At 52.5% G+C, this 15,240-nt stretch overlaps 8 protein-coding genes across 8 annotated transcripts; 5 read left to right on the forward strand and 3 right to left on the reverse strand.

Moving 5' to 3' along the window:
• Positions 1-1,258: 1,258 nt before the first annotated feature.
• Positions 1,259-2,815, forward strand: J4E78_001701 (uncharacterized protein; the record flags this gene model as incomplete). Its single annotated transcript, XM_049362356.1, has 5 exons — positions 1,259-1,265; positions 1,291-1,617; positions 1,663-1,845; positions 1,902-2,243; positions 2,298-2,815. 5 exons carry the CDS (start codon positions 1,259-1,261, stop codon positions 2,813-2,815), a joined length of 1,377 nt encoding a protein of 458 aa, XP_049224948.1.
• A 406-nt stretch (positions 2,816-3,221) lies between these two features.
• On the reverse strand, positions 3,222-4,205 carry J4E78_001702 (uncharacterized protein; the record flags this gene model as incomplete). The annotated part of the gene is made up of 1 exon (XM_049362357.1): positions 3,222-4,205. One exon carries the CDS (start codon positions 4,203-4,205, stop codon positions 3,222-3,224), a length of 984 nt encoding a protein of 327 aa, XP_049224949.1.
• A 435-nt stretch (positions 4,206-4,640) lies between these two features.
• On the forward strand, positions 4,641-5,885 carry J4E78_001703 (uncharacterized protein; the record flags this gene model as incomplete). Its single annotated transcript, XM_049362358.1, has 1 exon — positions 4,641-5,885. The coding sequence occupies one exon, from the start codon at positions 4,641-4,643 to the stop codon at positions 5,883-5,885; it is 1,245 nt and encodes a 414-aa protein (XP_049224950.1).
• A 650-nt stretch (positions 5,886-6,535) lies between these two features.
• On the forward strand, positions 6,536-7,408 carry J4E78_001704 (uncharacterized protein; the record flags this gene model as incomplete). Its single annotated transcript, XM_049362359.1, has 3 exons — positions 6,536-6,736; positions 6,793-7,116; positions 7,178-7,408. 3 exons carry the CDS (start codon positions 6,536-6,538, stop codon positions 7,406-7,408), a joined length of 756 nt encoding a protein of 251 aa, XP_049224951.1.
• Positions 7,409-7,959: 551 nt separating this feature from the next.
• On the forward strand, positions 7,960-8,612 carry J4E78_001705 (uncharacterized protein; the record flags this gene model as incomplete). Its single annotated transcript, XM_049362360.1, has 3 exons — positions 7,960-8,159; positions 8,260-8,476; positions 8,526-8,612. 3 exons carry the CDS (start codon positions 7,960-7,962, stop codon positions 8,610-8,612), a joined length of 504 nt encoding a protein of 167 aa, XP_049224952.1.
• Positions 8,613-9,274: 662 nt separating this feature from the next.
• Positions 9,275-9,856, reverse strand: VMA7 (H(+)-transporting V1 sector ATPase subunit F; the record flags this gene model as incomplete). Its single annotated transcript, XM_049362361.1, has 4 exons — positions 9,275-9,415; positions 9,511-9,648; positions 9,706-9,741; positions 9,797-9,856. 4 exons carry the CDS (start codon positions 9,854-9,856, stop codon positions 9,275-9,277), a joined length of 375 nt encoding a protein of 124 aa, XP_049224953.1.
• Positions 9,857-10,123: 267 nt separating this feature from the next.
• J4E78_001707 (uncharacterized protein) lies at positions 10,124-11,584 on the forward strand (the record flags this gene model as incomplete). The annotated part of the gene is made up of 1 exon (XM_049362362.1): positions 10,124-11,584. One exon carries the CDS (start codon positions 10,124-10,126, stop codon positions 11,582-11,584), a length of 1,461 nt encoding a protein of 486 aa, XP_049224954.1.
• Positions 11,585-13,983: 2,399 nt separating this feature from the next.
• Positions 13,984-14,775, reverse strand: J4E78_001708 (uncharacterized protein; the record flags this gene model as incomplete). Its single annotated transcript, XM_049362363.1, has 1 exon — positions 13,984-14,775. One exon carries the CDS (start codon positions 14,773-14,775, stop codon positions 13,984-13,986), a length of 792 nt encoding a protein of 263 aa, XP_049224955.1.
• Positions 14,776-15,240: the final 465 nt, after the last annotated feature.

A 15,240-nucleotide genomic window follows, 5' to 3' on the forward strand; every position in this document is an offset into this window, starting at 1 on the left:
AACGCCTCAGTCGCGTGGCTGTCGATCGCGAAATTGAGTTTTGACATGGTAAGTCCCGCAGCGAGCGCAACCCTATTCGCAGAATGCCAAAATTCCCGGTTAGCATTTGTAAAACGACAAGCATCCGTTGGTCTTGGTAGGGCCTTTTACGCGTTTAGCGGTACTCAAGTCGTTATTGAGACGTCCGTTAGCCTTAGCCTAGGTCCGCCTCTTACTCGCGACGGGAATCGTTCGTAGGGCGACTGCACATGTTCGACACCTCAATGCTAATCTGGAACTGCGGTTGCAAATCCTCGGTAGTTGTGACAAGCTCACCTAATGCAGTCGCACACTATGGCGTCTTGTCGTTGAAGCTTTCCATGATTGCGCACCGCTCTATGATCGCCATGGATCTTGCCTCGAGGTTGAGTTCAGAACTAGCTTTCCTTGACATGCATCACCATGATGATGTAAGGCAGGTATGCGCACGATTATACATGGATTCTTGGACATCGACCTCTCAACACATTTGAATTCTTCTCGTTTTCGACGAAAATTCATGACCCAGGGTCATTGATCACAACCCACCACCAGCCGTTTTCCTGTGGGGACGTCGCAGATCTGCAGGCACACGGGTAGAATTGATGATTCTAGCTCGACTACTAGTAAGTGGTATCGGCAATCCTACCCCAAGTGTCGCTTCGCACCTGGGCAAGCTCAAGCTCCATACGCTCGCGTGGATCATTTACCGCTACAGCGGGTCGCGCGATCTTCAAACACCTGCAGAAGCAACGCCAACAAACGTCCTGTTACACATGCCACGTGTGCGATCAAACCTCCATGCCTCATGGTGATCAACGATCAGCGTCCCACGATGCAAGGCGTTTACAGGGTCAGTATAGCCTTCAGCTGCGTTCACTGTTACGCGCCCCCGGGTTTCTACACAACGCCACGCTTACCAGGGCAATGCGCAAAACTACAGCGAATTGTTCATGTCGCGCAGCTGACGGCACATGACTCCGCCTTGTACCCGCGAGGTTCACCGCAACTTCCTTGGAAGCTCTCACGGAAAGAGCCTAATAATGGATGCAGTCGGCGAAATAGTCCATATACGCCATGCAAGACTAGGGGACCCGTACTGTGGCGTAGATCACTCCACAGTGTTTGAGGTGCGGGAAGATATGGACCCCGCTAACTACTAGCGGAGTCATTGGTCTTGGACCCCCGACTCTTGTGTGTATAGATCTGGCTCATATCCCAGGCGTCGTTTCTGTTTGCGATGGTCAGTTCGTGTCACATTCACCCCGACAGCTAGGCCTGCTGCTACTACGCCGGTATTTCCTATCATGGACGGAAACACTCTGGGATCCTATGGCGGCAGCCTCGTCGCTCGTGCAGGCGGTTTACATCCTCCACCAGAAGTCCTTCTCAGCTGGCCAAAACCGAATTATGTCGACCCGGAGGAACGAGGTTGGGGACCCCCAATACTGCTCATGGTCGTCTTGGGCATCACCTTCCTGGTATACTGTGCGCGGATGTGGGCAAGGCTGGTCATATCGAAGAACTTTGGGCTGGATGACATACTTGTCAGCATGGCAATGCTGCCGCTATTCGGTCTGACCATATCAAGCGTACTTGGTATGTATCGCTTCCTTTCGAAGTGGTCTTTGCTAACAAACGCAGGTATTCGTATCTATGGCTTCCAATGGCACGTCTGGGACCAGACCGAAGAAACTCTAGTAACGACAAGAGAGATCGCTTTTGCAATCGAACTTAACTACATGTTAACCTCGACGCTGATCAAAGTCTCGATCCTTTGCTTCTACCGCCGAATCGGTGATCGTCTGACGAATCAGTTTATCTACTGTAAGTATCTCGCCAAACCCAGCCTGGTCCACGCAGAAGCTAACGTTGCTCCACAGGGGTCTACGGCACCATCGCCTTCTGCATCATCTACGGAATTGCCTTCACTATTGCCATTGTCTTCACATGTACACCGGTTATAGGATTCTTCCGCCTCTTCGACATATCCTGGAGACTGCAGAATGAACTGACGTGTCGCAACGAGGGGGCCCTTATTGTCGCATGCGCGGTGATTTCACTGTTCCAGGACTTCATCATCTGCCTGCTACCAGTACTTTTGATTTGGAACCTCCAGATCAGCAAACGCCAAAAGATCGGCCTGTGTGCCATTTTTGGCGTGGGCCTGATAACATGCATATGCGGTATGATGCGAACGTTCTATGCCGCAAAGCTATACTACTGTATGGATCTATCTTCTTGAATCGTCATCTAGCAAAACTAATTCTCTGGTCTAGTCACCTACGACATTACTTGGGCAGCGTATTCTGGCTGGATCTGGACGACACTCGAAGCCCAGTTAGCCGTAATGTGCGCCTCGGCACCCTCGCTCAAAGTCTTTCTCGGTCGCTACTTCAGCATGTACACCTCGCGCGCCGGCTACTCTCAGACTGGAATCCCCGGTCAAGCGTCTGGTCCGTCTTCAAATACACTATCGCAAGGCTTCACCGGGAAAGCATCCCAGCACTCGACACAGCGATCGCAGTGCACTGCTGGATCGATTCGCGGTGATGTTCCGTTGGAAGGCATTCACATAACTAACAAGTTGGATGTCAAGGTTGAAGAGCGCGATTATTACGACCATGCGAGCCTCCACAGCACGAAGGAGCTTACTGCGCTACCCGTGTCATCGCAGCCTGGCTGGCGGGATGGCTGCAAAACGGTTTGCGCGGCACTCCGACCAGGCAGCAGAGGCACATCAGCAACTCGTGGACGGAGTCGCGAGGGCGATATCGAAGCCGGTCGCGCTTACTGAGTCGATTTTTTGCCGTTCGTCTTTCCGTCTCTGAGCCGTACCATCGTTTCGTCGACTTTTTGGTTTTCTAGACCTATATACCTTTCCCTTTGTTCTTATTTCAACGGCTCAAGACATTATCTGAGCATGCTACGACATCATAGTCGCTTCTAATTTGAGAAGCGCACATATTCATGGCACGATGGCCATTGAAGCCTCGTTGCATACTTCCGTCATGAGTTACTCATGACATATACCCATTTTTTTCATTGTTCCTACGGGCGACATCTTGGATTACCGGTAGAAGCACGAAGAGTACGGATCGAATTACATTAGAGCCTCCTAATATTAGACCCTCTTTATCCACTTATCTAGATGCATCTCTTGACACATCAATCGTGATATATCAAAATCTCAATCATTCCGCCTACTGAAGTAAAGACTTCGCAGCAGCCTCAACCTCCTCCTTATTTCCACAGATCAACCCACCCCTCTCGTCCGTATCCTCAATCGCTGTCTCAAGCACCCTCTTCCCTGTCGCAGAATCCAACGCCGCACCTCCAGCGCACTCCAGAATCAGCGCGATAGGCGCTAGTTCATAAAGTCGTCTAAGCTTGGCTTTGCTCTGCTCTGTGACCGGAGAAATGTAAACACCATGGCCCTTGACCAGCGCATGTACAACATCCGGAACGAGGCCGCCGCTGTATCGCAGCGTGTACTTTTGCATAATGAAACGGTTGACCAGGTTCAGGTACCTCTGGTCCTCGGCCGCTGCGCGCATGTTGGCCGGGGCGAAGTATCGCGTCTTTACTTCAGCGGCTTCCGTCAACTGCACGTCTGGGCGGATGACTTGCATGGTGCCGTCATCTGCGTATCCGACCTCGAAACATGATCCCTTGGTACCTGGTAAACGAAGGGCGACAATGGCGGTAGTACGCGGGCCCAGTACGCCCAGTATCGAGGCGATTTGCTTTGCATCGGGCGATTGATGTAAAGCAGAGGCCCCTTCCCAGACCCCGATTATCGTGCCTACACTCCAGTTTGGTGCGATAATGGAGGAGCCATCTAGCGGATCGAAGGCGAGTGTGTAGACTTCTTTGCCTGAATCTTCGCTGCTGGTAGATTTCGATGATTTTTCAACGGGGTCTTCTTCGCTGGAGGCTGTTACGATTGCTGGGCATGAATCGATGGTTTTGCGGATCGCTTCTTCGGCCAGCACGTCCACGTTCAGTTGGTCGTCGCCGAAGGCATTGGCGGTTCCGACTTGGGTTACCGATGGGGAGGTGCGCAGGTGGCCGGCTATTGTGTGGATTGAGCTGAGAAGCTTTGGGAGGACTGCATCGCGCAGTTGAGGATGTGAAGAGGTGATGAGGGAGTTGAGATGGGTTGGGACGTCCACGGGTTGCGACATTTTGGGAGGTTTATGTTTGGTTGGGTTTGATTGAGAAAGAAGGACTGTTACGATGCAAAGTCTACATAGGATGAAGAAATTCTGCGTCTACTAGTGTTCATCGGAGTGTGACGTCGTGGTGTGGAGTTTTGGAAGCTTCGTCCGTCTAGCAGCTCCACAGGCATCCACTGAGATCATCATCGTCTCTCGGCCCTATCCGCGTCTCCCCCAACACCGCGACGCGTCACGCGTCGATAGCTACTTTGATGTTGGAGATGCTTTCTTTTGCTCGTTCGAGGTGGGGTTACGAGCGGGGTAGCTCGGGAAGCTTCCAAGGTTAGCTGTCATCGCGGCCAGCTTCGGAAGCTCATAAGCCATCTCTTTCCTTCATTCTCTCGCGTGTTGCTCATTCCATCATTCACAAGCGCTCGTTTCTTTCCTCTCATCCTATCCATAATGCCCCAAACACTCAAAATCGCATCCGCGCAATCCCGCACGCTTTCCACAACCGCCGAGACCCTCGCCGCTCTCGAAGCGACAACGAAACGCGCCGCATCCCAAGGCATCGATGTCCTCCTATTTCCCGAAGCATACCTGGGTGGATATCCTCGTACTTGCGCTTTTGGCGCTGCGGTTGGCGGTCGCGCACCCGAAGGTCGCGAGCAGTTCCTGCACTATTTCCACGATGCTGTCGATATGGGCGACACACCGAGCGGCGCTGGGCAAGATTGGCTAGACCGGAAGCTCGAGTTACCGAGAGGGAAGGACTATAGGGGTGATGGGACACGAGAGGAGCTAGAGAGGATAGCAAGAGAGACGGGGGTCTTTGTTGTTACGGGGATTGTGGAGAAGTCTGGTGGCACACTATACTGCGGAGTGGTGTTCGTCGATCCAAAGATGGGCGTCTTGGGGAAGAGGAGGAAAGTCATGCCTACGGGTAGCGAAAGGCTGATTTGGGGCATGGGAAGTGCGAGCACACTAAGGGCGGTGACAACGGAAATCAGGGGTGTCAAGCTGTGTATGGGGTCGGCGATTTGCTGGGAGAACTACATGCCGTTGCTGAGGCAGAGCTTGTACAGCCAGAACGTCAATCTGTGGTTTGCGCCGACAGCAGATGCGCGTGATGCTTGGACGTCGCTGATGCGCACGGTAGGCTGCGAAGGGCGATGCTTCGTGGTTAGCGCAAACCAATGCGTCAAGAAGAAACACCTCCCAGAATGGATCACCGGCAAAGCACAATCGCAGAGCAATGGAAGCAGAAGCGGCGTCGGCAGAAGCCTCTCGCAGCAGAGTAATGGAGTCGCTGGCAGACGACGAAGCACCATCACGAAAACGTCGGAGGGTCACGAAATTTGCATACCAATACCAGAGGGACAGGCGACTGAAGGCGATTCGTCGGCGATTGATTCTTCTTCCACTACTGAAGATACACTTGGCCCCAAGCAACAACCCTTCTCGCAGCCTCAGTCAGCGGACGGCGAGGAATATGTATCGCGTGGCGGCTCTATGATAGTATCACCCTTGGGCGAGGTGCTTGCTGGACCAATATGGGAGCAAGAAGATGAGTTATTGGTCGCAGACGTCGATTTTGACGATTGTGAGCGTGGCAGACTCGATTTCGACTCTGGGGGAAGTTATTCGCGGATGGACAGCTTCAGGCTCAGCGTTGAGGGCCTTGATCTAAATCCTCCGCCGATGTAAACTTCTCAAGCCTCAGTATTAGGTCTCTTATAAAGCTGAAAGCTTCAAGCACCTTTCTAGCCTCACTATGGGCGAAACAAGACAGGGAATTGATGTGACATCGTAACACAGTTGGCTTGTCAGAACCATGTTTGGCTGACTTGTTCGTTCAAAACTTCAGGCAAACCAGATACGTAGGCGCCCATGTCTATCTGACTGCCTCTTGTGGGCTAGGCCATGATTGGTAGAGCCGGTGGGCCTGAGGCTGCGAGCTACCCCTCATGCTTGGTTGACGGCCAAACGTTCCCAGCTGTCCACTCCACTACGAGAGACACGCTGGATATCCACAGTATATCGAGAGCCTCTCAGATTACCTTCGCATACTATTATCTCCCTTCTCGTCAACTTCCAGGCAATGACAACGCGCAAGAACCTCATTATCGACACCGACTTGCACAGCGATGTTGAGTACGCATAGCCCTGTTCTCACATTACAAGAAGCTTACTAGTGTACTAGTGATGCGGGCGCATTGCTGCTAGGCGCAACTCTCCCCAACGTCAACCTTCTTGGTGTCAACGTCAACCATCCCTGTTCATATTCTGCCCTCGCAGCGTCTGCTATCGTGGCACATTATGGACATCCGAAGACACCCATTGGTATTCGTCGTCCAATGAACGATGTGAGGTTCTTTGATGCCTGGGACTACAAGCGCGGCGAGTACACGAGTAAAGTGGCCTACCACTGGTCCGGAGGCACTCTACCATGGGGAAAGGCAGAGAAAGCCTGGGATCCAGTTGTCTTGTACAGAAAGCTGCTCTCTGAATCAGAAGACGGAAGCGTGACGATTGCTTCCATCGGCTTCCTCGATAATGTGCGTTTTCAGAATGCGGCTGTTACTCATTCACAATTGGTCGCTAAAGTCTCTAGCTGTCTGGACTTCTCGATTCCAAACCCGATGAGTACTCTCAGCTTGACGGTCGCGAGCTTGCCAGGACTAAAGTGGCAGAGCTCGTCGTCATGGGTGGCAAGTATCCGAAAGGTCGTAGCTGGAACTTCTGGGGCTCCAAGCCTGCCCTTGCCGCCCATGTGTTAGACACATGGGTCGGTCCAATAACGTTTGTAGGCACTACTGTCGGCAGAGATGTACTGGTAGGCGGACCGCTCATAGCGAGTGATCTGGAGGACGACCCAGTCCGAATGGCTTACATCTACTATGGTTTCGGGAAGCCGCTACCTAGTTGGGATCCACTTGTAAGTGTCCCTTTACGAATTGCTTGCGAGGCATACGCTGACTCCTTGCGCCCATGTGTAGACTATCATGTATGCTGCGAACGGCCTTGGAGACATGTTCGACATTGCAGAAGACCGTGGCTACAACAAGATCAACCCTGAAGACGGTATGAACGAATGGATAAATGATGGAGTATCGAGGGGGCGGCGGACTCTGAAACTGAAGGTCAGCAATGAAACTGCTGCGGCTGAGCTGGACCGTCTGTTTTTGGATGCTGCGCGAAGATACTCTAAGCACGGAGGCAACGCCTAGAATATCAGAATGCTATCATGAGTCCGAATCGATGTCAGATATGTACCATCACCAGACGTACCTCATCCATGAGCGACTAGCAAGTGAGTACATTTGAGTCGGGTTTCGGGTATCCGAACTTGCTCAACGCGATCCCTGGTCGCTCGTTGATCAGTTGGAAGTTGTTCAAAAGTCCGTTGCTATTGCCTGTCATTGCTACATCTCCACAAACTTACCTAGGTAAATGCACGACGGCACAAGGTGCAGTACATGTGTACATGTCAAGCCCAGATGGTGCTAGCGGAAGACCCACGCGTGCTGCGTGACCAACAGCGATGACGTTGGCTGCAGGGTCCATGCTTCGCCCCAGCCCCAGCCTCAGCAAGATCCAACCGCGGCCGCTATCTAGACGCCAGCCTCGACCACTACCAGAGCTCTCCATTCTCCACAGCAACCCCAACCATCCTTCCCCAACTTCGAATCCACATCGAAGTTGTTCCCGTCGTGTTTATTGCGCGACAACAACACCACCACAGCTCGTCTTTTGTACCGCAGCTGTCTTCACCGCCGCCATGCAGCTCACTACCCTCTTCCTCGCCGCGCTGAGCGCCGTCTCTGTCACCGCATCGCCCTCATGGATGGGTGGCGACCAGGTCACGATTAAGGAGGAGTACAAGGTCCCAGGCGACAACCCTCTGTACTTCTGCGGCGACCCAGCCGACGACCTTCTGAAGATTGAGAAGGTCGACTTGAGCCCCAACCCACCCAAGCCGTACGTGTTCCTCGTTGAAGTATTGTGTAGCTGCGCAATCGCGCACGTGAAAGCTTCGCGAATCTCAAGAGTGTAAAGATGGAAGCTAACTTGTACACAGTGGCGAGAAGCTCAGCATCAAGGCCACAGGCGATTTCAAGGAGGAGGTCGGTGAGGGTTTCAAGATGCACCTGCAAGTCAAGTACGGCCTCATCACACTCATCAACCAGAACGCGGATGGTTGCGAAACGATAAAGAAGGGAGACCTCGAGTGCCCGCTCGAGAAGGGCGAGATGAGCTTGACCAAGGACGTTGATCTGCCCAGGGAGATTCCTCCGGTGCGTTTCAAGCTGCGACGGACATAGAAGAGTACTAACAGCACGACAGGGCACATACACCGTCCTCGCCGATGTCTTCACCGCAGAGGGCGACAAGATTACTTGCCTCACCGCCAAGATCGCTTTCCACCGGTAAATTGCCTCACTTCGTAACGACTCTACAACACGCGATGAGCAACGAGGATGTCTGATATTCAATGATGCAGGGGAAACGCGGAGGAAAGTAATGTAGGCAGTGGCAGCAAGATCAAGATAGGACAGCCTAGGGTTCAGATGAGTGGACCTTTGGCTGGTCTGGTACAGGAGCGTTTAAGGCGGAGGAATGAGCTGTAAGCCATCTTTGGCGGATTTCTCTTTGTTTTGACTCGCGATATCAGTATGTCTCGACTGTAAGCTTTGGTTTCAATGCTTCCCAACCAAGGGTTCCAGTAAGATCCACACATTGAACTTAAACTCGCATTGGTATTACGAGGTACCGGCAGTGTACCAATTCGTATGTTGGTCGATGAGCTGGTCCATTGCCGGTACCTCGCAATGACAGTGCCAGCTTAAGATTGATGTGTGGCCGGTGAATCGAGGATATAATGACGAATTAATGTACATACGAAGGACACGCATCGACTTCATAACACTTTCCATACTACGACTTGTATCTGTAGTGGTGGATATCATATTCATTGACGTTGTAGCTTGTATGCGCAGATAACTGCCGGCGGCACATGTCTAGTACCCATCCACGAGTAGTGTATGCGACATATTCGGTGCTCTCATCTTCCGCCAGTCTCCTAAATCCAAAATCTACTCTCCGAATAACCTCCTCACCCTCTTCAACACACTGTCCTTCTCGGGGTCGTACGGGTGGTCTTTCGATGGGATCTCGAGGAGGGAGGGAAAGGCGGCGGTGTATGTCTCGACTCGGTGTCGTATCTTCTCGGCGATCTATGGGTGGTTAGACATGTCTCAGTCTACAAGTCCGCAGAAGCTCTGGCATCCTTCTAGATCCCAACGCCACATCCGGGGCGCATAAGACGTACGTGCTGGTTGATGAGCAGAATCGCGATGTCCTTGCGCTCGGTGGTGAAGCGGTCGAATGCAGCTTCGATGGTCGCGGTCTCGGTCTTTGCGTCTACAACGAGGAAGTTCTTTTGGCTGTCCGGCGGCTGAGTGACATGCTACGATATTCGTCAGTCTCCTGTCTACATCGCGCGTCGCAGTAGGGCATAGCTTACGCCTACGCCTGCAAGCAGCATGCCCGTGCAAGTGTCCTGCGACCAGTTAGCGCCTTTGACCCGCCGGATGAGGAAGCCGCGAGATGCACACCTCATCACCTATTACAGCGAGGAACTGCCTGTCCTTGTACTGTGCCGCGGGTGCTGCCATAGTGGGATTGTAGTGAGGCAGCTGTCGTGAGGTCGGAGCTTGGCTGCACTCAAGCTGGAGCTCCCGCGCGCCGTCGTCATGGGCGGGACCAGGGCCTAGTCCGCGTTAGGCCAACTGTTTGTACTGTCGCTTCTTTCACCCTTCGCGCTTTCTTCATTGTCGCCGCACCACCATGACTTGAGCCTTGCTGCTACGCCTCTTCTTCCCACCTCTCTTCTACAACCCGGGACTCGCCCCTAGCACTTATAATCGTAATACCACCGCGCCATGCCTCCTCTCGTGCGCCGCGCACCGCTCTCGGAACGCATCAAAGCCTACTTCGACCTCTCCGACTGGCTCATCTGGATCTCGGAGGAACTCAACAGCTCAGACTGGGAAGACTTCGCATCTGCATATGCGCTTTACATCGGCTTCGGCGCAAACCTCCTCTTCGTACTCGCCCAGGCCAACAGCGGCGCATCCACGGCTTCGGACGACGATGGCGTCTTCAACGAGGTGCAGGGTCCCGGATGGATAAAGTGGATCATGGGCTTGCTAGTCCTGGTCCTGGGTGCAGCCAGCTTTGGCAACGCATTTATGGTCTGGGGTAAGAGGAGGTACTACCGTCTCTTCGAGCAGAGTGTGGATGTGGCGCCACAGACACCCAGCGCAAAGCGCGTCCGAGTCGACTCATCGCCTGCCGCAGCGAGTCCGATGCAGTTTGTGAGAAGCTTGGTACAGAACAACGCGGCGAGCAGAGCGCATCCTGTCGAGGGTAGGGACGTCTGGGAAGTTGCCGTTTGGGACCCAAACCCTCTATGCCTGGAGCTGTTCTGCCTGTTCAGCCCGTTGCATGTGGTGCTCTACTACTTCAACCTCCCGGTTGCTCCCTTGGATCCCAGACCGAGCGTCAGGGTCACCACGACGATTTTCATCGGAGCCGCGCTCTCGCTCCATCTTTGGTGGCTTAGGAGCTCCTTTATGCAGCAGGCCAAGGACAACTCTCTCATCAGTCGTCAGGTGCTTCACGAGTACGACAGCAAATTCGTCCACCCTTCACTACAGAAGCCATGCCGCGACGTCGGAATCCAGACCATCTCGACAAACCGAACCCGAGACTCGAGCGTTGGTGTCAAGGGCAGTAGCCACGGTCTTGCGAGCTCAATCGTCACATACACACCAACCACTATCGTGAACCGCAAAACCTTCCGTACGAACCCGAACGTAAGCTACGCCTCGCAGTACGACCCTGATAACATGGAATCACCATCTGTCACGCGCTCCTCGAGACGACGATCCTCAGTCCACCAAGACCGTAGCACCTCACAATACACAACCACCTCCACAGCTACAGACGCCGACTTTTCCTCTCCAATCCGACCCTCGCAAACGCCCAATCCCTTCCGTCAAGCACCCACCATCCCCCGAACCAACACCAAGCCTACTGACGGCGGATACCTGGGGGTCAACACTCATGCCGCGTCTCCCCTACGGAAGTCCGCAAGTGCAAACTTTTCAAGAGAGGGCGAGAGAAGTGCGAGCCGTGGCAGAGATAGCCTCGGCGGTGCTTTCGAGCGCAGGGCTAGTCCAAGCAAGCGGGACGTCAGCCCTCTGAAGAGGATCAGTCTCGGCAATTTGGGCGCTGCGAGAGAGAGCGGTGAGAAGACACTGGGTCAGTCGGCGAGCTTGGGCAGAAGCAACCCGTATGGAAGCCTTGGTGTCGGACGAAGGGAAAGTGGAAGGTACTAAAGAAGTACGACTCAGCAGGAATGCACACGAGACAAGGAGGTCGGGATGAAGAATGGCGTGTACGATGGTGAGATGTGAGTTCGTTCAGTTCATGTATATTCTACTATCTACAATACCCGAGAGGAGCGACCAACATGGCGCTACTCCATTACAGAATCTCATTAATCACATAGCTCAATGTGTACTTTCTTTTGAACACTCATCGATCAACATGGGAGCATCGTCATATGTTTTTGAAAGTAGGCACTCGAATATGCATGTCACGTTTCGGCTTGGCCAGTCCATCTATATAAAGGTCAACCCACTTCTCACCTACGTTCCTCCTATATTATTTCGGGTTCCCTTACCCGTTTCGAAAACAAGCATTGGACGTGAGTATGTCTGTTTTCTGAGTTTTCAAAAGGTACCATACAAACACCTATGACGTCGACGTCCGATGCCCTTTATTTATTCAAAGTATGAACAGTCTGTGGACATGTATTATCAAAAGATCGTACCGCCGAAGATTCCACAAACCCGTTCGATGTTTCATACCCATTGATATGGGCCCTCAACATGCATCTCCGAGATGACGCTCAGCATATTTAAACGTCGACAGCAACAGGAAAGCCTCGCCTCTATTGTTCATGCTCCCTGAGTCTTGTCCAAAATTTCAAGATATCATGGCTATGTCCGCTTCCTGCCTTTTCACAAAAAGAAGCGTACACAGCAAGCATGTGCGGCTGATTCGACTGCTGTGTTCGTCTACGATTATCAAAAAGCCAAGGACAAGATCTGGATGTGAGGCCGTCGCCGAGAAAACTACTACCAGTACTTAAATGTTCTCTGCTGCCAACTGGACTTCTTGTCATTTAAACTTCTGCTTTGCTTAACAGAATAAATACTCCAGCTCTATGCGCTGAGGTCCCCTTTCCTCGTCAGAACATTTTCTACTGCTGTGGACCAAAAGAAGACCAATATCAAGACATGGCGTGTGCTTTCTCCAAAGTTGACAGGTGGCTTCTTCATGGAGCACGTTTCCAAAAGTCCAATTACTGCAAAACATCAAGAATCACGGAGAATGCGTTGCGACCTCGTCATTAAGCAAAAGAAAAAACGGCTTTCGCACAGTGTGTTGCCGTTAACTTCAAAACTCTCAGAACACATTTCATGTACAGCAAGCATCCCGGGTTTGCAACGGTTTTACTGTTGAGCTAGAAGCCTGTCTTGCGACCGGGGCATATAAAAGACTCCCGTATGCTCTCTCGAAGTCTTCTTCTTCATTAACACTGATTCCGATTTTACCAAAAAGCGCAAGGCTACACGCCTTGTGTCTACTGCGTACTCCAAACAGTTATCTCGACAATTTATGGAGATGTTTCCCTTTTTCCAAAAGCGTACTAGGGTACAACGTATGTTGAAAGAAAGTGATCGCTCTGGTTTAGGTGCTGCGAAGAGATTCTCATGCACCGGATTTCTAGATCAAAATCTTAACCACGACCCAGACATGTCTTTCCCGGGCTGTAAGCCATAAATACCCGTGTACCTGGCTGTGTGGTTAGATGTTCAGAGGTCTCACATCATCGTGACAGCCAGTGTTCTACATTGAAAAGGCACACGCCGTCGCACATGGTGTGTCCATACCGAGGTGTTCACAAAACCATGATTGCTTCTTCTGCGGTACGTGTACCCGATGAATTCTGCTTCCAGAAAATTTACTTCAAATCATGATGGTGTCGAGCTATGTTTCGTTCTCCCGCCGCCTGATCAAAAGACGACAAGGCCACCATCATGACTGCGCGGTCGCAATCACAAACAGTTTATTCTACACCGCCAGCTATCTATCCTCTTTCTCTCCATACTCTGACACATGTGCCAAAACATGTCTAAAGATAGGCATAAAAAGCAATGTGCGACAGCGAAGCTTGTATTGTTCTCAGCCCTACAAGCATCATCCCGCCCAACGGGCACTTCTTTTGTTCTTCCCACACCGTTTTGTCTAAAAGGCTTGAGGGGATCCGGCACCTGGCACAATATCATTGGGGTTCTACGTCATAGGACGATGTTGGGAAAGTCCACGCGGCCTCGCATGCGTTGGTCTCGTATAGATTGTATTTTCGGGTGCCAGGAAAAAGGATACATGGTGTTGACAAAATCTTGATCGATGATGTCGGCTGATGCGAGAATGATGTCACAGGCACGTTGCAATGAATGTGAGCGTAATGTTTGAAGTTATTGAATGCATTTCGTAGCTAATGGATATATACAAAAAAGGCGTATCAAAACATGGTTTTGCAAGAGGCATGAAACCTCTGACCACTTGGTATATCATCGTCGTTCACAATCATCCAACTCTTCGCTGAAGAGCCATATCCATCCATTGTCGTGTTTCAGAAAGCACAAATCCGTCCAGCAAGCGCTTAAACAGAGTTGATGAAGGAGAGGAGAGCAGAGGTGCGGGCGTAGACACCGGGGAAACCCTCCTGAGCGCAGCCGTTGCCGAAGGAGACGAGACCAATGAGGGTCTTGGAGGAGTCGACGATGGGGCCGCCGGAGTCACCCTGGCAGGAGTCCTTTCCACCCTGAGGGAAACCAGCGCAAATCATGTTGGTGGTGATGGCAGAGGTTCCGTAGGAGGAGCGGCAGCTGGCGCGGGAAACGATGGGGACGGTGACCTTCTGGAGAGCAGCAGGGCTGCTGCCACCCTCAGTGAGAGCACCCCAGCCGGCAACGACGGCGTTGGATCCAGCAGCGGGGTCGGAGCCAGCAGCAGGAAGGCGAGCATAGCCGATGGAGCCGCTGGCAGCGACGGAAGTAGAGAGCTTCCAGATGGCGACGTCCCAGTCCTGGCCCGAGCTGCGGTAGTTGGGGTGGACGGTGACGGATGAGACGCCAACCAATGTACCGCCGGATGCCTTTTGGAGGCTACCAGCGCGGATCTTGAGGGTGCTGACAGAGCCGATGACTGAGCTCACGGAGCAGTGAGCAGCAGTGACAACGGTGGTGGCGTCCAACAGAGAACCACCGCAGAGATGCTGTCCATTCTTCTGAAGGCTGACAATGAAGGGGAAGTCGCCAGAGGCAGCAGCGGTTCCACCCACAATGTCGTCAACGGGAGCATCCTCGGGGAACTCGTACTCGGGGTCTTGAGGAGTAGGAGCCGCAAGGACGAGCGCAGGGAGCGCGATGGCGATGATGGATTGGAAACGCATGATGATTGTTTCGAGTGAATGAGGCTACACGGAGTAGGACTGTGAAGTGATTAAAGTGAAGAGACAAGCGACTGACTGAGCTGGCTGATGATGAAAAGAAAGGGAAGTGACTCTATACTTATACACAGACCATCATCCCCTGATCATCAAACACGCAATCCAGTGCAGTGTCTCCATCGTGTTGTCCGGAGTCGCCAAGCGTGATCGACTAGGTGTGCACTTTGTCCTTCCGAATTGGGGGTCCGCTTCGGCTTGGCGAAGTCTTAACGAGAGTCCGCCCATCGTACCTTTGGCGCGCCGGTGCGTGCTAGGTGACCCTGTCCATGTAGGTACGTTATCTGCGTGTAGTATAAGCTTTCCGGCTATTTACCTCACAACGAATGTGAAGGACGAAGCTGATCTAGCGGTTGCTCCCGTATACCAGGATCAAGGCGAGTTTTGCCTCACAGCTGCAGTCTGCAGGTC

The sequence above is a fragment of the Alternaria triticimaculans genome (assembly GCF_023758025.1).
Source record: "Alternaria triticimaculans strain BMP 0046 chromosome Unknown scaffold_2, whole genome shotgun sequence".
Taxonomy (NCBI): Eukaryota; Fungi; Ascomycota; class Dothideomycetes; order Pleosporales; family Pleosporaceae; genus Alternaria; species Alternaria triticimaculans.